General features: G+C 40.8%; 1 protein-coding gene across 1 annotated transcript in view; it reads right to left on the bottom strand.

The window, feature by feature from the left end:
* Nucleotides 1-1,301: 1,301 nt before the first annotated feature.
* Nucleotides 1,302-19,966, bottom strand: part of ATAD5 (ATPase family AAA domain containing 5) — a 28,942-nt gene continuing 10,277 nt past the window's right edge. The window contains exons 7-22 of the mRNA XM_082212383.1: nucleotides 18,516-18,676; nucleotides 18,136-18,280; nucleotides 17,302-17,547; nucleotides 15,621-15,717; nucleotides 13,622-13,701; nucleotides 13,196-13,341; nucleotides 12,960-13,110; nucleotides 11,209-11,370; nucleotides 10,233-10,345; nucleotides 8,730-8,823; nucleotides 7,568-7,632; nucleotides 6,552-6,718; nucleotides 5,681-5,861; nucleotides 4,261-5,084; nucleotides 2,226-2,393; nucleotides 1,302-2,063 (exon numbers count right to left, since the gene is read on the bottom strand). Of these exons, the coding sequence (XP_082068509.1) occupies nucleotides 1,985-2,063; nucleotides 2,226-2,393; nucleotides 4,261-5,084; nucleotides 5,681-5,861; nucleotides 6,552-6,718; nucleotides 7,568-7,632; nucleotides 8,730-8,823; nucleotides 10,233-10,345; nucleotides 11,209-11,370; nucleotides 12,960-13,110; nucleotides 13,196-13,341; nucleotides 13,622-13,701; nucleotides 15,621-15,717; nucleotides 17,302-17,547; nucleotides 18,136-18,280; nucleotides 18,516-18,676 (2,879 nt within the window). The 3' untranslated portion in view covers nucleotides 1,302-1,984. The remainder of the gene's footprint in view (nucleotides 2,064-2,225; nucleotides 2,394-4,260; nucleotides 5,085-5,680; nucleotides 5,862-6,551; nucleotides 6,719-7,567; nucleotides 7,633-8,729; nucleotides 8,824-10,232; nucleotides 10,346-11,208; nucleotides 11,371-12,959; nucleotides 13,111-13,195; nucleotides 13,342-13,621; nucleotides 13,702-15,620; nucleotides 15,718-17,301; nucleotides 17,548-18,135; nucleotides 18,281-18,515; nucleotides 18,677-19,966) is intronic.

Genomic DNA, 19,966 nt, shown 5'->3' with positions numbered 1-19,966 from the left:
CGCCTTAGATGTAGGTCTAATTTGAATGTAACAGGGTTCACATTGAGATTACAGATGGGGTACCTGCTCCCCTTCCGACAATCATGGTATCATTAATAACATGTCTGTACGTAAACCAAATCAGATGTTTAGATTCATGCAATAGGCCCATTTCCTTTCAGAGCTGCTACTATCCTCATAGCTCCACATAGCAACTATGGAGGCTAAATCTAAATAAAAAGTTACCATCGCTAACAAGTCTTGGATCATCTACTGTTTGCCTCTGCTGTCCAAAGTAACAAAACAAAGATGCAGTATGCTAAATGCTTGGATTCTATGGAACATTTTGGATTCCTGGTAGAAGGTCTTAAATGCTTGTCAGTTGATATGCTTATATGGTGGTGCAGTTTCCATATACAACAGGGTTGACCACTGTGAGAATGGAACAGTGGACTAGATGAGCATTTGGTTTGAGCAGACAGAGCTCTTAAAATTATTACCGTATTTTTCGCTCTATAGGACGCACCCGACCATAAGACACACCTTGTTTTAGAGGGGGAGAACAAGAAAAAAAAATTCTCTCCCTCTTTGCACAGCGCCCCTTCAGCAAAGCGGCAGGAGAAACAGAGCCCCTTCCATTTCTCCTCCCGCTTCACTGAAGGGGCGCTGCGCAGCTCTCCCTCTCTGCGCAGCGCCCCTTCAGCGAGGTGGCAGGAGAAACGGAGCCCTTTCCATTTCTCCTCCTGCTTTGCTGAAGGGGCGCTGTGCAGAGGGGGAAAGCTGTGCAGCGCCTCTCCAGCGAAGCAAAACCAGGAGAGCAAGACCCCTCTCGCTCTCCAGGCTTCAGCAAAAGCAACGCGAAGCCTCCGGAGCTCTCCCACTGCGCTTTGGAGGCTTCACATTGCTATCACTGAAGCCATGGAGCCTGCATTCACTCCATAAGACGCACACACATTTCCCCTTAATTTTTGGAGGGGGGAAAGTGCGTCTTATAGAGCGAAAAATACGGTACATTTTGCTGCTACTTCAAAAAGCTTTCCACAGCTCTTGATACAAGTTCTTCTTATTGCTTCAAAGAGAACGGCACTAAGGATTTTAATGGTTTGGGGCTGCATTTTAGTATAAGCCATTCAGAGAACCTCAGTGATGGAGTGGCAAAGAGTTGTTATTAATATATACATATAGGCTATTTTCCCAACCTATCAACATGTAGGCAGCAGTCTTCAGCAATTTTCAAATGCTTTCCTAGTTCAGAAGTATGATTAATGGTTATAATTGGGGATAATGTCTACTCTTACATCTAAAAGTCACCCTGCAAGAAATAGGTTTCAAAGCCCATCCAGATATTTATTATTTTGCTGTAGGTAAAAAATTAAACAATAACCCAGAAGAACTTCAAGTGTAGTGGTAGGAAAATATCAGATAGTATAAAAATAAAATGTACAGGGTTACAGATAAATACAGATAAATACGACTATACAACCCAGTAGAACTTTTAGTATAAATTTACAAAACACAGATTATTTCTCCAAACTGATTGAAGACCTTACTGTGTTGGTGAAGAAAACATTACTGGCTCACATGCACACACATAAAACCAAGCCCAAAAGCAGCCTTTGCAATGTAACAGCAAAAAAGTTTACGGTTACCTCATTATCAGCTGGCTAATCTCTTCCCAAGTAGCACCATACTTATGTGGAAATTAGAATAGGACCTTATAAACACAGTATTATGCCCGAATATATGGGACAAAACCCACACCCTAAAAAGTCAGCCAATACAGTAGTTGCAGCAATGGGCTTGATATGCTTCAGATTGTATTTGAATGCATCTGGTGTAGATTTCAACACATAGTCACTTCACATTTGGAATGTGGAAAGTACCTTGGCGATAGATATATACAAAATACAGTTTGTATTTTTAAATACTAAAAGATTCACAATATAAGCAACACTCTGTACATATAAAATCATTAATGTATATTCAAAGGTCCTACAGGTTTGTTTTATGGAAAGTCATTTGCCAGGCTGTTCAAAATTTCTCTTGGGAAATCAAAGTGAATTCCTTCAAGGTAGTGGAGAAATCTGTTGAAAAAGAAATGAAGAAAAATGGTCTGTCTTTTTGAAAGAAAGGTGGGAAAGAAAATGCAGCATGCATGAGTTTAATGTTAAGTGAGCCTAGGATTGCAGTGTGTGTCTCCTGATAAGATATGAACATGATTGTGTTGCTAATAACACGAAGATTACCTCCTTTTGGCTTTCCCCTGTTCTTTCTGTTTCTCCAACTTGCAGATGTTGCGGAGAATAGGTAGGTAGTCCACTACACTTGCTTGTCTGTTACAAATATTTAAAGAAGGTCTACTGGAAAATACAGTTTCGATTATTTCCAACCTCTTCTGTGCATTATGGTAAATGCTGCAAAAGAAAAGCACATAGGTTTTTCCCCTGTCCCAGCTATAGTTTAACAAGAAATAACAGATTAAATTTCAGCAAATGTGCCCAATGTACAATCGCTGTTACACTGTGCTGAACCAGCATCTATTTAATTCCTGATTTTTTATGATCTAGTTCTAGTATTTTTGCCCTTATAGAACCCAGGATTTAGCCTCAAACATCCCACTGAAGGCAAACATTTTTCAAATATACTACAATAAGTAGTTCTGATGTAGATTTCAAAGCTTGTATCCTTCTTGGGAAGAGCAGATTGCAGCCCTTTTCAGTTTGAATCTGCTTGGGCATTTGACCAATATTGCCTCTGGCACGTCTGAACAGACAAAAGCTGTTGTAGATGGTGGAGCAATACCTGCCTTTATTTCCTTGCTGGCTTCCCCCCATATGCACATCAGTGAGCAAACTGTAGGGGCTTTAGGAAATATTGCAGGTGATGGTTCTGCCTACAGAGACCTGGTTATTAAATATGGTGCACTTGAACCGCTTTTGGCTCTGCTTGCTGTTCCTCATCTCTTCTATAGCTCTTGGCTACCTGCGCAATGTAACCTGGACTCTATCAAACCTCTGCCGTAACAAGAACCCTGCGTCATCCATAGAAGCTATTAAACAATTTGATTGACACCCTATGCCCTTTTAAAATGTAGGGGTTTGGGGAAGGAGGGTTATTGGGTTTTTGTTTTTATTTTGAGTATATATTTTGTGGTTTTATATTTCGATTTTGTTCTGTGAACAGCCCTGAGACCTCCAGGTATAGGGTGATACATAAATTCAATCTATCAATCAATAGTGTAAATTGTTTTGTGAGATTTGCCTGAAAAATGGTATATGCATTACTTAAATAAGTAATAGGTTCAAAATTAGGTTGCATGTGTCCCAAATGGCAGGCTTAAAAGAAAGCCAGCCATAGAACTTATACATGTTGGCTTGGGGGGTGGGGGTGGTACCCCAGGTTAAGTACTTAATTCGTTCCGGAGGTCCTTTCTTAACCTGAAACTGTTCTTAACCTGAAGCACCACTTTAGCTAATGGGGCCTCCCGCTGCCGCCGCACGATTTTTGTTCTCATCCTGAAGCAAAGTTCTTAACCCGAGGTAATATGTCTGGGTTAGTGGAGTCTATAACCAGAAGCATATGTAACCTGAAGCGTATGTAACCCGATGTACCGCTGTACCTGTGTCAGCCCACAGTCAGGCAGCTGACTCAGGATACTCAGCCAAAGCTTACTGACATCTGCAATCAATAATGTTGTTGCCGCTTCAATTCCAGAACATTGTTTTAGCTGTTTATTTCTATGTTTTACCACCTCTTCCCAGTTCACAGGGGCTTGCTGCACATAGGCATGCAAAAGGCTCAAACTGTGGGGAGGTGTAACATGGCTGGCAGAGAAAAGATTCCATGTATTTTACCTACAAGGTCCTTTTGCTGTTAAAATCTCTTCCTTCCCTACATTTCACACATGACTGGGCAGCCCCGTATTTGAAAGATGGTTCTGCTACCATCTTTGTTATATCTAAACTGAGGCTGAAACTGGACAAAAAAACAAAACAAAAAACCAGGCATCATTAAGGCTCCAACTAATGTTAGAGTATTAGTGAATATTTGTAATAATTAAACTCTATAATTAGCCCACAACCAGCATTCCATGGCTCTTCCACAGCATACATGGAGTTGCTGTGCAAGGAGTTTCCCTTGACTGCTTCAACTGCTTAGAGGTCCCTTTGCAAATAAATATTCACAACATGAAAACAGAAGGGGGAAGCCCTTGCTCTCCCTGGAACTTTATATACTGAAAAAAGCATCCTTTTTCCTGTTTATTCAGCATTTTGACCTTACCTGGAATTAGCTATTGACTGACCAAAGTATAAATCGGCTCTGTCTTTTGAAACATTGAGTGCAAGTTCTTCCAATTCATCCTTCCCAGGAGTCCTGCTAGAGTTACTTTCCATAATTTTCGAAATTGTCTTAATGCACTTGTGAAAACTGAGTGCCTCCGCAGCTGCTTTCAGCTCAGCAGAGCTTTTGAAGCTCCACCAGTCATTGTGCTCCATGCTGAACTCATCCGACAGACCATTTTTTATCTTCCCTTTAGTCCAAATAAATTCCTCATATTTACATGATTGTTTTGATTCCTGACACCTCCTGTTGAAGCAATAATCTAAGAAAGACATGTTGTCCACAAATTCAGTTATTGAATTTAGGCACTGGTATGCTGGTGCAGAGCTCTTTGCTTTCGCTGGCGTTCCACTGTCCAGTGCTGCTGTGTTACCCATCGCAGGTTCCAGTCCACTCTTTTCTTCTTCCAAGCATGAACTAGGCATGCCAGATGGTAAAGTAATGAAACCAGAATAGTCTAAATCACTTTCAAATAAATCACTATCATCTAAGAAAGCCGTAATTCTTTGGCGCTTTGTCCGTTTAACCTTTTTCACAGGGCTTGTTTCCTCTAAGCAATTGCTGTCCAAAGACTTATTACTTGAATCGTTTTCTGTAACTGTGTTACATGAAGGATTAGCCATTAGCGTTGGTTCTGGAAGTATATTAACTGGTAAAGGTAAAATGAATTCAAGATTGCTATAAATAAAGTCTATATTCTTCATCTGGAATTCTGTAAGCAGATCTGTCAGTCTACTCCAGTCTTCCTTTGTTGTGATTTCATGCTGTGAAAGATGGAATTAACAAATGAGTTTTAAAATTTTCTTTTAACAGATTTGTAGCATATACAGTCACTCTAAAGCAGGGGTGTCCAACTTCCAAGAGACTGCGATCTACTCCCAACTATAAATAAGCGGCAGTGATCTACCCATTGGGTTGACCAGAATTGTTGAGCTTTTGGGGAGGCGGTGGATCCCACTATCAACCAGGGACGCCCAGCGATTGACCAGTAGATCGGTTGGACAGGCCTGCTCTAAAGCATGAAAGCAATAAACAATAAACCAGATGAAACAGTATTTTCCAAAGCAGCCATTATTAGCGCAGAACTGTGCAACTTTGGTTTAACTGAGTAAACAATCTTTTTTTAATTCCCTAGGAGTTCCCTCTCTAAAGTATTTTTCATGTGCCAACATGGTTGCTCATCCATTCTACTTGGATAGTGCTAATTTGACTTCCGCCTACAAAAATGCATGAACCAAACATTTTTTTAAAAAGTCTTTGAGATGCCGCAATACAATTTTTTGTAATAGCATTCTGTTTCATTTATGTCATTAATTAGCAGCATGCCCTGGGGAAGTTCACTGTACCAAAATAAGCGTACCTTAAGAAATTGGAACAAATCTTCGGAAGGCAAAAAGATGTTCTTAAGGCCAAGCAAGTTCTCAGTGCAGCCAGTGTCACATTTTGGAAGATTCGCTGGAGAGCCAGGTTTACTGATCTTGGAGCTGGTTGCATCATCAATGCAAATAATCTGTTCTTTGCCACTTACCCCTCTCTCTCCTACAAATAAAGCGTTTCAAATGGAATTCATAACAATGATAAGCTCTGACAACAGTGTAGCAGTCCTGTTCCTTTTTCTTTTTTAAAAAACGTTAATGGTATAGATTTTTTGAAATTTGGATATTTTCTCTGCTGCCATTACTCATTTGATTGTTTACTTCTTTTAGTCTATTTTCCCCTTGTTGCAGCTTCATTTTGTAATTTCCTCATCTGTTCTATGTTGCTTCTTCATCTATTCAATAAAAATCACACTAATCATTCTCTCTAATAACAAATTCTGGTGACTAACAGGACTGGATCCTAAAGGGTGCCATATACTCAGGTGAAAGCAGATGTATGCAGAAGTTAAAAACATTAAAAATACCAAAAAAAAAGCAGCCCAAGAGTTCCATCAGCTGGAAAAAGAAACCAAAAAAACCAAGGGGGAAGGACAATGAATTGGCCTGCTTTGTCTCCTTACACTTTCGTATCCTGGAGGACATAAGCTAGCTGGAACAAGAGCTGTCTGTTAGGGATCAAGGATACATTGCAACATTTTCTTACCAGTTCCATTGTTCTTTCTAATAGACAAATAAAGTGGGTTTTTAAAAAGCATTTTAACTGTTTACCAGGTAAACAACAACAAACAATTCTTACATGTGAACTACTTTGTTCACCACCCCAGCTGGGCAGACTTGCTGTGCAGTACCATACCTTTTTCTTTTAAATAGCCGCCGCCACTCCGAACCCAGAACTGTAAGTATAGAATACTTTGTCTGATGTCACAATTATTTGCAGTTAACAAAGCAGCAAGATCTCTTATATCCATTCTTAAGTTCTCAGCCAAACAGAGAACTTGGAGATAGCTGGCAACATTTATCTAAAACAAAACAGATTCAAAAATTAGTAATACAATTTGGAAAAGAAGAAGAAGAAGAGTTTGGATTTGATATCCCGCCTTTCACTCCCCTTCAGGAGTCTCAAAGCGGCTAACATTCTCCTTTCCCTTCCTCCCCCACAACAAACACTCTGTGAGGTGAGTGGGGCTGAGAGACTTCACAGAAGTGTGACTGGCCCAAGGTCACCCAGCAGCAGCATGTGGAGGAGCGGAGACACGAACCCGGTTTCCCAGATTACGTGACTACCGCTCTTAACCACTACACCACACTGGCTCTCAAGAAGCACAACAGCAGAATGTTACTTTACATGCTAAGAATCTGCACCTACTAACTAATGCTGTCTGCCATGAATGGGTAGTGTTTAAATACAGCACATGTAAGCAAAATTTGAACCTTTAGGGGAAGAGCTGTAGCTCACTGGTAGGGCATCTGCTTTGCATACAGAATGTCTCAGGTTCAGTCCTCAGCATCTCCAGGTATGACTGGAAAGCTGCTGCCAGCCAGTGCAGACAAAGCTAAGCTAGATAGAGCAATCATCTGACTCAGTATAAGGCAGCTTCCTATGTTCCTAACTGCGGTGTTAAATCTTATTTAACTACTAAAAAGTAGATGGCTATAAGCCAACTGTGTTGTATGGTACATTATTTGTAAAGATTTGGTGTTATTGCAACAATGTCTTAAAACCCCTTGCATGGGTGATGCTTTAACTAATGCATAAATTTCACAAATCTATGAATTCAACTGCAGTTGCTATAATAGTCGGGTCCACGTTTTGTCATACTATGAAATCGTAAACTACTTATTTTATATTCCAAAAGTGAAAGACTTACCATAGAAGGTATACTGAAGGTGATTTCTTCAAGGCAGCCATCAAATATTAAACTAAATGATGGATCTACACAAAAGATTCAGAAGTAAAGCCTTTTAAAATTTGACCATTGAGAATTATTTTAATGTAATATTAAAATGTGAGCCCTGAACATATTATAGTTAACGTATATTACAACAGGAGAAAAGGAGAAAAAGATGCATGCCGGGGGGCGGGGGGAGAGAGAGACAGAAGCCAATCTTCAATGATTCTACTCTCCAATAGCTCTTGAATAGGAAAAGAGCTCCCAGTGCTGTTCTGCCAACATTTATACAAGTCCTAGACGAAGAGTTCACTCAGTGTGAAAACAGGTAAAGATCTGCCCTACGTTTTGTGTAGTATGGTGTAAGGTAAGGTAAAGGACCCCTGGACAGTTAAGACCAGTCAAAGGCGACTATGGGGTTGCGACACTCATCTCACTTTCAGGCCAAGGGAGCCAGTGTTTGTCCACAGACAGCTTTCCGGGTCATGGGGCCAGCCACTTCTGGCGCAACGGGACACCATGACAGAAACCAGAGCACACGGAAACGCCATTTACCTTCCCGCCACAGCAGTACCTATTTATCTACTTGCACTGGCGTGCTCTCGAACTGCTAGGTTGGCAGGAGCTGGGACAGAGCAACAGGAGCTCACCCCATCGCGGGGATTTGAACCGCCGACCTTCTGATCAGCAAGCCCAAGAGGGTCAGTGGTTTAGACCACAGCGCCACCTGCGTAATATGGTGAACAACAAAGATAAAGGTGGAAACAGAAGTAGGGTGCTGACTTGTGGGGCGAGACTCAGAAAAGACAAAATGTGGGCACAACAAATGGGGTTGCAGAATGAATTAGATCCACTATGCTGTTTCTAAGAGAGACCAGCCTACAAACAACCATAAAAGGAACAGCATGTTTTGTTTCCACAGCATAGGGTACTGAAAAGTAAACAGTTACTTTGAGCAGAAAGCACCCATAGGAAAAAGGGTTAGGCACCCCCCCTGCATTGCCTGAGAAACCTTCTTGAATTCAAGATTCCAAACTGTTTTCTCAAACTCCAAAACAAAAATTTCACTGTTCTAATGTTCACTTATTCAAAGCATTAACAAGATACTTGGAATCATCATCATCATCATCATAATACTCACCATTGGTAGTAAGAATGACAGGTCTCTTGGTAGTGCTCATGAATGTTTTTATTGCATTTAGAAATCCAACATCTTCATCAAATATTACATCAACCTATGAGAAGTGGAAAGTGTTTATTCATATAATGTCCAACAGATTTCATATTTGGAAGCCTTAAAAGAAGCTCCTGCAGGAGAGACACTGTGAGCAACAGAGGGATGTTTCTAGGACTCTGGTGAAACTGTGACGTTCCCTTCTTATTTTTGCTATTGGATGCTACATGCTGTTTAAGTAATCTTGTTACTAAAATATTCAAAACAAGAAATCTTGGTTTTTTTGTATGTTATTGTTTTGCTATGTTATTATGAAATTGTTACATTATTGTTTTGCTAAGTTATTATAAAATTGTTTTGTAGTGTATGTTTAAAATGCATCCTTATCTCTTTGTTGTAAGCCACTTTCAGCATGATCCTTTAGTGGAAAAGCAGCATACAAATAAAATGTATGAATGTTTGGACATCAAGTTAAACCATGGTCTAGTGTTTAACATAAATGAGCTTAAGCTCCTCGCCAGTTCTTCAGCCTGTAGGGACACTCAGAAGCTTTTGCTTTTTATTTAACTGTGGGTTGTCATTTTATCTGGAGTGATAAACTATGTATACATTAAGGATGATTCATTTAATACAATCCAGCTTCAAAAAATAAAAGATAGTTGATGTTAGGCAGTACAGAATGTGGGAGCTGCCATATAAACTTGAGCACTGCTACAAAAACTGTGCTGGCAAAAAAAAATTAAAAGAAAAATGTCTAAGGTTGTATGCAAAAGTGTCAGAGTGAATCATGCAAAGGAAATTATTCTTCCTCTTGTCCGCCGCTCCCCCCTCCCCCCGTGGCACCCCATGCTCCATCCAGCGTTTGCTCTGGAAGCTTGGAGGCCCCTCCAAAGTAGGTGTTGGGTATGGGGACTGCAGGGGTGGGAATGTGAAGTCCCATTGTGCAAATGGATTTAACCCATAGTAAGGTTGTATGGGGTGCTGGTGGCACTGTGATGTAAACCACTGAGCCTAGGGCTTGCCGATCAGAAGGTCGGCGGTTCAAATCCCCGCAACAGGGTGAGCTCCCGTTGTTCAGTCCCAGCTCCTGCCAACCTAGCAGTTCGAAAGCACGTCAAAGTGCAAGTAGATAAATAAGTACCGCTCCAGCGGAAAGGTAAACGGCATTTCCGTGCGCTGCTCTGGTTTCGCCAGAAGCGGTTTAGTCATGCTGGCCACATGACTCGGAAAAACTGTCTGCGGACAAACGCCAGCTCCCTCGGCCAGTAAAGCGAGATTAGCACCCCAACCCCAGAGTTGTTTGTCACTGGACTTAACTCTCAGGGGTGCTTTACCTTTACTTTAAGGTTGTATTATGGGAGTTGGGGGAGATAGATACATCATAGTTGGCCAACTCTGGCCCTCCTTCCTTTATTCTGGATGGTGCTGAAACTTTTTCTTCAGAAAGCAAGACCTGCATTTATGTCTTACCTCTTCAAAGAGGATAAGAGAAGTTGCACTTTTTTTACTGGAATCCTCTTCTCCAGTTTCCCTTTTTAAAGATTGGATCTGCACTTTTTCTTTAGGCAAGCGTTCTGTATATCCTGCATGAATAATATAGTAGGATCTGTATCAGTGGAAAATAAAGGTCCAGCAAAGCTGCCAAAAAAGTCACTTAAGCATGTGTGATGTCTGCCACATATACATAAAAATATATTCAGATTGCCTTTCCTCTCAAATCTGATTTTACAATGATTTGTAATATCTAAACGGTGCATCGAGAGTTTGCTCATGCTCTATACATTTTCATTCTGTAACATTTGCAATTATCCCCCAAGCAGCAACCTTTTGACTTAGCACTTGTCTGGCTTTGAATACATAGCCATTAACACAGATTGCTCCCATGGATATCATTGCTCCTCTGCTGGTACTGAAAGGATAGAAAGGAGGCAGGGAGCACTGCGTGTGACTTTCATTTCGCTGTTCTAACACAGGGCTAGACCACGGAAGCTATACACAGTGCTTCTAAATCCATTCTATCTGTTTGCAAGCGGAACTCCAAAATAAGGCAATTATTTCTACATACTCGAAGAACCACTGAGATACACTGAAGTATATTTGTTTGTAAAGGGGGGGGGAGTTTTTTTTTTTATAAAGCAACTTGTAAGAATCGGTGGCTTCCAGCACCTCAGTTAGTTTGAGGGTGTTAGTTGGGGAAGCGGGGGAGGAAAAGGAAGACCAATGAGGGGAGGGAGAGGACATTGTTCTGCTTTTGTACCTGGAATAGCACATTAACAGGTGTTTAGTTGGCAGAATGAGCAACCACCTTACATGGCTGCCATAGATTATAGCTCAGTTTTCATGTCTGATTACACATGCTGGGAGTTCATTTCTACACAAATACACTATGATCTTTTGTTTCCCATCTCCAAAGATCAAGCACACGCATGTGATGTTAAAAACCTACCTTTGTTGTTTTCTTGCACCCTTTCTTCTTCATTCTTAGGCCTAGGAGAAATTTTGAAGTAGTTTGCTAGTGTTTTGGATGCCAAGCTTTGCTTTAATCCAACTTTTCTGGGTGAAACTGGAAACTTTCTTGGGGACTTCTCTTTTCTGGGAGAGCTTTTTCCTGAAATATACATTTTATTTTTGTCTTAAACTTGAAACAAAAAGCATTGGCTTGCATAATCCAGTTGCAGAACCCCACACCCTTTCCTCGCAGGACTGTGGGGAGATGTGCTGCCATGTCCAGCAAGGGTAAACTGCTTCCATCACAGAAGAGCAAAATTCAGCTGCCCAATCCCAATATCTTGCTCAGGGGAACATGAAAGAACAAGGGCGAGGTCTGCAAATACTGCCTAAATTATCCTGGTTGCATACAGGTGCCATGCAATTTCTGTCCCCTGTACTCAAAACTGATTGATGTTCTATTTTGATAATCTTTTAAAAGCTACTGCAAGAGCCTCTCAGGGTTATGAAGCAGGATACAGGTATTCCACATAAAATCAGTCTTGCAATACTTATAATAATAATAACAATAATTTTTATTTATACCCTGCCCTTCCCAGCCAAGGCCGGGCTCAAGGCGGCTAACAAGCAATAATAAAAACAAGTTGAATAAATACAACTTTTAAAAAAATTATAATACATTAAAATATTGAAACATTAAAATATTTAAATGTAGCCTCATCGCAGGAAGAGAAAGGAAAAGAAAAAAGAGGGGGAGGGAATCAAATTGGCTCCAAGCCAAAGGCCAAGGGGAACAACTCTGTCTTACAAGCTCTGCGGAAAGAAATCAGATCCTGCAGGGCCCTGGTCTCATGAGGCAGAGCGTTCCACCAGGCCAGAGTTGAAAAGGCCCTGGCTCTGGTTGAAGCTAATCTAACTTCCTTAGGGCCCGGGAAAACTAGGGTGTTGCTATTTATGGACCTTGAGGCTCTCCGTGGGGCATACTGGGAGAGGCGGTCCCGTAGGTACGAGGGTCCTAGGCCATGATACTTATGCACTTTATAATACTCATAAACACTAGGTGGTCAGAATGACCAGAAATTCTGAAGTGCCATTTATATATTAAAAGCTCCCGTCATCTGGCCATGGTACTAAGGTGCACTCCACTCTCCTTACCTCCGGATTGTACGCCACGTACAATCTGAAGTAACCATGTGGCCCAGTGGTGTTGGAAAAAGTGTGCTCCCATGGTGCCTGCCAGGAGGTACTACTGCTATGGGCAAGGTGTGGGGGGATAGGGGATGCCCCGATGAACAGAACTGTGAGAAGGAAGCACCCTCATTCCCTTGGCACGGAGCTGACAGTCAGCCATCATGGAGAAACGAAGGGCAAGACTTTCTCTCAGCACTGCTCCTTATTAACTGCAGCCCAGCAGCAGAGGTTTGGGATATTGGCCAGGGAAGGGGAAGTAGGAGGAGGTCAACCTCACTCTCTTTCAATTAGCAATATGTATTATACCATCAAAATGTACGTATACATTCTATAAATGGCAACCATGACAAGCTGACACCTGAGTTCTGCCTACACGAAAATTAAGGCATTTATTTTACAGCATAGATTCCTTTTAGTCAGCAACTGTGACAGTACACTGCCCCGAAACTCATTTTTTTAAAAAAATGGTGTGGTGCATAAAATCTTAAAAAATAAATACATGTTCCAACCAATTTTTTTCACTTCTCTATTGATAAAACAAAGAAGCTCATTACTTACTGGGTGATTTAGTGCTACTGTAATTGTTAAAGAAGCATGGCTTATGAACATTTACACCTTGTTTGTCCACCTGATGAGACTGAGTAGCTTCCTTTAGCTGGGAGAGAATCTGCCTTCCGCTGCGCTGACAAGAAGCATTAACTTCAAATATCTGCAAGAATGTTATAAAATTAAGATTTGCTAAAATCACTTTGCAGGTTCCACATTTGTTATGTAAGTAGCTACCCAATACAAACCTTGAAGCCAAGCTCCTGTGCACAGGCATAAACCGCTGCTGTCTTCCCGATGCCTGGGGGACCGATAAGCAGCATTGTATTGCAAAGAACACTCTCTTCCTCGCTGTCCGACTTCTCATCTTTAAAATCCGCATTGTCAAAGGATTCTAGTAAGGTATATCAGAGTAAACACACACATTTGGCTGTGTTATTTTATATATTTTTTCTGCCTCCCTTTCTAAGAAAAAAAAAGCAAGCTCAAACTAACTTCCATTTTTTTTAAAAAAAGCAACAACCAATAACCCTAGATGAAACAAAATTTAAAACAATCTTACATATTCTAAAGCTTACATCCAACTCATAAGTCTTCATTTGGTTTCTGAAATAAATCATTTTTATTAATATAAAACTCATTATTTTACAGATTGAAGAAAGGTTCTGAAGTACCATCTTGGCTGCCACCTTTTGCTTCATTTTGAGTTCTGTCTTCTTCACAGTCAGCTCTTTTTTTCCATTCACATAGCCACCTAAAAATAAAGACATAGGACTATTTTGGTGTCTTTGTGCACATTTGTACCATTTACCGGGACGTATAAGACTGGTTCTCTTTTCACGCTAAGCTATGGCTTAGCAACACATGCATGAGCAGGACTGGCAGCTGTTATTTTTGCTTTCCCTTAAAGACACAAGAGAGAATTTCGTATCGGATGAAGTACTGCATCAGAGAATCTGTACAGTGGTGCCTCGCAAGACGGAGAAAAGAATCCGTTCTGTGATTCTCTTCGTCTAGCAGTTTTTTCGTCTTGCGAAGCAAGCCCATTGACGGATTAGTGGATTAGCACTATTAGCGGCTTTTAGCAGCTTATCTGCTGATCGGATCAGCTGATAAGTGGCTTAGCGGCTTAGAAAAAGGGGGGAGGGAAAAAAACCAGCAGGAACTCGCAAGACATTGTCGTCTTGCGAAGCAAGCCCATAGGAGATTCGTTTTGCGAAGCACCTCCACAACAGAAAACCCTTTCGTCTAGCGGGTTTTCCGTCTTGTGAGGTATTTGTCTTGCGGGGCACCACTGTATTATTAAGTTATATATGTGGTATTATTAATTGTCGTCTTCATCAGTTTCTGCTCTCCAAAAGGCTGACTTTCTGTATTATGTAGTGACCCACCCTGCAACCATTAGTTGAAGGGTGGGATATAAATACTGAAAAATAAATAAATTGGACCGAGTGGGTTATAAACCACAATCTTTAGTCTGGATGGCAGGACACGCTGAGAAACTGGGGAGTGGGAGAAGCCGCTGAAGTCATGCGTGGATGGTATGCAAATTAAGCCACTATCTAAATGTGCGGTGTGTTCTAACACGACACTGAAAGGGTGGTGGTAGGGAGAAGGAATAGCACATTACCAGAGACTGTTTTCACCAGGGGGTGGGGTTCTTATGTGAAACCCTCAGTGCTTTTAAAACTGAAAGGTGTTTATAAAAGCCGTTTAGGAGCTTCATGAAGCTGCCAGCATGGACCCAACAGAATCCCAGCTACTGAGCTGATATACGCTTAACACTCTCAATTTTCCTAACCAGTTAGGAGACTGGCTCAAGCCACATACTCAGGTACTCTCCTATGCCAACACGGTGCAGAGTCACACCTAGTTTACCAGAATGACCTTTAACTAGCAAAACATATCACAAAAATCTGGAGGGAAACCCAGTTGCTGCAATAAGCACTTAAAAGTGTTGCACAGATTTTTAAAGTACCTGTGACCCCATCAAATTGTGTCCAAGAATTGACAGACACAGCAGTGGAGAAAAAGAAAGTGATATTTATTGCTGAGCAATAACTGACCCAGTGGAATCGTTTCCAGAGACTGGGCACCCCAGATCTAGTGCCCTGAGGCTTTATACGTGAGTACATACATGACATAATCGAATACAATCGCAAACGGCAGCAAAAATAAAACTAATGAGCACATTCAAACCTTGCCCCGATCATACAAAGAGTTCCCTCCCAACTTCTGCTTTCTTCAGTCTGTACATCAGTCTGACCTTTCCCCTGGTTTATGGTAAAAGGAGAAAGGAAACCTAAAGAGAAAGGAACTGTATTTGGCCGTTTTCGCTGTTGATAACTTCTCCTACGCAACATCTGTTATACAGGGACACTTGTGGTTAGCATTTTCCTCTTTTAGTGGCGAGACATTTGAGGACATAAGAAGAACAAGGGGAGAGAACTGGGGCAGAGGTCATTTTAGATTTTCCAAATCTAAGCATTTTGCATTTAGCTGTGCAGAAGCCTTCATGATTCAAGCATGGACTATGTAAAATCATCATAAAGATATATGGTTATATATGGATATGTGGATAACTGATTATATGGAAAGCATAAAGATAAAATTCCTCCAGGTGGTCCTGCTTCAAAAGGAAAAAAAGATACAAGAAATTCAACAGTTTCTAACCTGTGTAGTTTTTGAACTGCTGCTGTGTTTCCTACAAGTTCACTGGAGTGCTGTGGCTGGTATTTTTCTGTCCAGAGCACATCTTCATTTGAAAAATCTGCAGATTATGAACACAGAAATTACCTATTTTAATGATTACCCCAAGCAGAAACAAGGAAGATTTATTATTTCATTTTCTGCAGATGTTATTAGCCCAAATGTCTGGCCTACAGAAAGGAAACAGTGAAATAAATTGTGATCAATATTTATAGGTCAAAGCTGCGGCGGTTTAAGGGGGGGGGGCCCTCCCTGTAGCTTCATCCTACGTTATATAGAAGGTTTTACATTTCAGTCTCAGATGCATTACTTGAAAGGGAGTTCTACTATTTTCAACAGAAGTAACTGTCAAATTGACAGCACAGGATACTGGAATATTAATCGGTATTACTGATTATCAGTTCCTTTGACAAACAAACGCAAAGACAAATGCTCGAGCTACTAACCCTGAAGGCTTCAGAATAAGTGGATTTGAAAATAACTGGATTGAAAGTTACAGCTTTATGTTTGCAAGAAACTAAAGGCAAATGGTTAAGACACTCTTGACTATATAATTTGCATTTTTAAATCAGCAATCTAACTTACAATAAAATAGTACCATAAGTCAGTAGAATGGACTCAAAGATCCCAATGGTGAAGCAAAAAGCAAGTGTGTATTATAGATTCCCCTTCCTGTATGCTGCTCCCAGTGTCCCGCTCCCAACAATTTCTTCCAGAAACCATAAAAAGCATTTTTTTCACTCATAGAGAAGGCAGCTGGTAAAGTCATGGTGCTTATTTTTTAAAGTACATTAATTCCTTTTAGGTCTACTGGGATGTGTTCCAATAAGGTTATCTGCGAATCAATATACTGTAACTTCACAAATATCCATATAACAATTGTCATAAAAAAAACACAGGGTATGAGGTTCTGAAGAACCTGTTAAATATATTATTTCATTACGTAAGAGGACTGCGCTGATAAGGTGGACTTTGAAATGTCACTGTTCTGTTAACAGCAGTCAGAATGTCAATCCCAATTTATTGGAATATAATATAGTTTTCCCCTGCCCTTGTCAGAGTGGTTTTTCAGGATTCAGGATTTAGCTGCAATATATAAACTCACTTATTATGTCAGGAGCAAGAGAAAGTGAATTATATGCAAACAGGTTTATTGAAATATGGTGCTCTTGCAATAAATATAATATAAATATGTTTTTAAAGACGCCGTTGGTGCTATGGTCTAATCCACTGAGCCTCTTGGGCTTGCTGATCAAAAGGTCGGCAGTTCAAATCCCCGCAACGGGGTGAGCTCCCATTACTCCGTCCTAGCTCCTGCCAACCTAGCAGTTTGAAAGCACGCCAGTGCAAGTAGATAAACAGGTACCGGAAAGCTGTCTGTGGACAAACGCTGGCTCCCTCGGCCTGAAGCGAGATGAGCACCACACCCCTGAGTCACTTTTGACTGGATTTAACCATCCAGGGGTCCTTTACCTTTTTAAAGAATTTGTCATCTTGAGCACGACATGTATTAATTTGAGGACATTTCAGATTAGCCATTTTAGAATGGATTCACTTCCACATCTAGTTAAAGAAGAACTATGTTCTTAATCACAACAGCCATGCTTAATATGTTCTAAAATATTATGGATTAAGTGTAAGTTACCAGAAGCAAAACTACTTTCTGATCCAAGTTCAGAGTCTTCTGTCTCATCTACATTTATTATGGGGATTATGTCTTCCATGCCAGTCTGTGTTTCACATGGAACCTGGTCTGGAAATTTAATCTCTGCTTTTCCAATCTGTTTCCTCCTTTTGGATTTGTGATCTTCAGCTTTTCGTTTTCTTTTGGCTGCTTTTCGATTGTCAGAGTCTGCATTTGTCCCAGTGCTAACAGCTTCACATTGCTTTGCTAGACAAAGAAAAACAAAACATGCAACGTGTCATACCGCTGAACAATTCTTAGCAACTCTTACTTTTGCCACCACCAACTAATTCAGACAAATAGGCTTTAGTTACGCTGGCTAAGAGGCATAGTACTGCCTTCAGTGTTCCACAAGAGTGTGGGTTTTTTCCAGCTCCTCCCTGCAACTTCATGTACTAAGACGTGGCCCCACTGAAGATTTCTGTGGAGCAGCAACACCCATGAGGAAGTGGGGGGGGGTGCTGTCAGCAGCAAACCAAACCACCACTACCACTACTTGCTTGAAGAAAGACTCTGCTTGCATGCATGCACAGACTTCAGCAAAGATCTTTTAAGTTGCCTAGGCTGAAATCCTGTGTATACTTTCCTGTGAGTAAGTTCCACTGAACAAACAGGCTTTATTTCTGAGCAAAAATGCTTCAATATAGCCAGGCCTCCGATTGGTCTGCCACCTCTAGGGGAAGGGACTGCAGTGGTAATAACGATTAACAGCAAACATGCTTAGGATTGTGCTGCTAGAGATTAAATTGCTACCAATGCCTGAATTTTACATGTCAGTTACATATACTTGCTAACCTTGTTTAGTAGTTTGGTAAGCAGCTTGCTTTTTCAACAGCAAATGAAAAAACCGTTTCACAGGAAACTGGGCATTGGAAGACTGAATCTCCTCCAACAAACAATTCCTTTGTGTTTCAGAAAAAACTGGTCGCCATCCAGAAGACTATAAAACAGAAAAAAACCAACACAATATATTTATACCCAATTAATATTTTTGAAGATAGAAAACAGAGTTTAGTAGTACACTAAGAGACACAAGGAAGCACGTGATCTATGGAATTTAGAAACATTAAGCTGCTACGTGCCAATTTAATAAAAACAAAATGATAAGAGCTTTCATAACAACAGATCAACTGAACTGAAAGCCATCATGGCAATAAAGATTTGTAGATACTAACCACGACAATTGGAGCATCAGTACTGTCAGGCTGTGTTTTTAACACAGAAAATTCACCAAGCGGAAAAGTGAGTTTTGCAATATCAGTTACTTCAGAATTCACCTCTCTCAGATTAGTTAGAAGAGGTGTTGAGGGTGGTGCCAACCTCCACATCAAACATCCTATGAAAGAATAAAGACTCAGTTAACAAGCGGGGTTTTAGAAATAGGTAACAAGGAATACATTATAGAAGAATATTCACCCGTTGGGAAAACTCTTTGTTGATGGCAGCCAGGCTCCTTGCAAAGAGCATTACAGACAGTGCAGCACAAAAAGGATGAATTCAGACTCAGATGAATTCAGACGCTTGAACTAAAAGAACTTGACAGGTCGGTCCCTTTAACTAAAACCAGTGATCCACTTACCCTGGCATGCACTGTCAGCACTTTGCAGTCCCATATGTGCTGTTAAAAAACCAATATCTGCTTCTTAAAATGGGTGCATCTTTATATCTAGGTTGCTCCTATGCAAGCTGTCCTTAACATTTTATCTCTTATGGCTCTTCTACACAGCTACTCTTCTTCTAATATGATACATCTCTAGAGAAGCACAAAAAAATTATCTGATCGTATGCTATTTCTCCCAACTATTAAAAAGAACATTTAGCAGCCTTAATGTCTATAGTTGGAGCAGAGGAAGGACTAAATTAGTGCTTGTTTTTGTCGCTGCCTTCTTCCTTATGCAAGAAGCTGTCACCATTCCCACTGCTCTTTTCATCTTCAAGTTCCTGCAAAGTAAGAGGCAATCATCTCCTAAGCTAGGAGTGTGAACAGTGTCTAGGCTGAGAACCACATTATAACAGGAAAAGCTGTCGGAACCTGCATCCAGTGGTAGATGCACACACAGTCACATAACACAGAGAAAGCTATTCCCCATGGGGACAGAGGCATAACTTAGTAAGTCAAGTTCCATCTTCCATTTTCTCCACATTTTGTAAAACTTGGGTTTTTTAAAAAAGCTGTCCAACATCCTTTACCTGCCCTGGCTGCTCAAAAATGTAAACATGACTCAATCTCTGTAAAATAACACAAATGCCAATTCACAAGTGAGCTACAAACCCTGCCCTATAGCTAATTAAAGCCCCTAACTTCAAAAATGCAATTGTATCCCTCCCAAATGCATGCATGCAATTGCAAAGTGTGTGGACGGTTTTTATTCATACAGTGGACCCTCCAGATACGAACTTAATTCGTCCCGGGGGTCCGTACTTACCCCGAAAAGTCCGTAACTGGAAGTGCTGCTTCTGCGCGTGCGGTGAAACCCGGAAGTGTATACCTCCGGGTTTGCCATATTCGTAATTCAAAATCATGTTGCCCAAAGGTAACGCAACCCAAAGTACCACTGTATTTGAAAGGAAGACAATCTACCACTCTTGCTGAAGCATTTCCTCCTCTTGCTTTGATCTTCTTGCA

Source organism: Podarcis vaucheri (assembly GCF_965113315.1).
Source record: "Podarcis vaucheri genome assembly, chromosome: 2".
Taxonomy (NCBI): domain Eukaryota; kingdom Metazoa; phylum Chordata; class Lepidosauria; order Squamata; family Lacertidae; genus Podarcis; species Podarcis vaucheri.
Note: the sequence above shows the minus strand (reverse complement) of the source record. Positions and strands in the feature narration are given on the sequence as shown.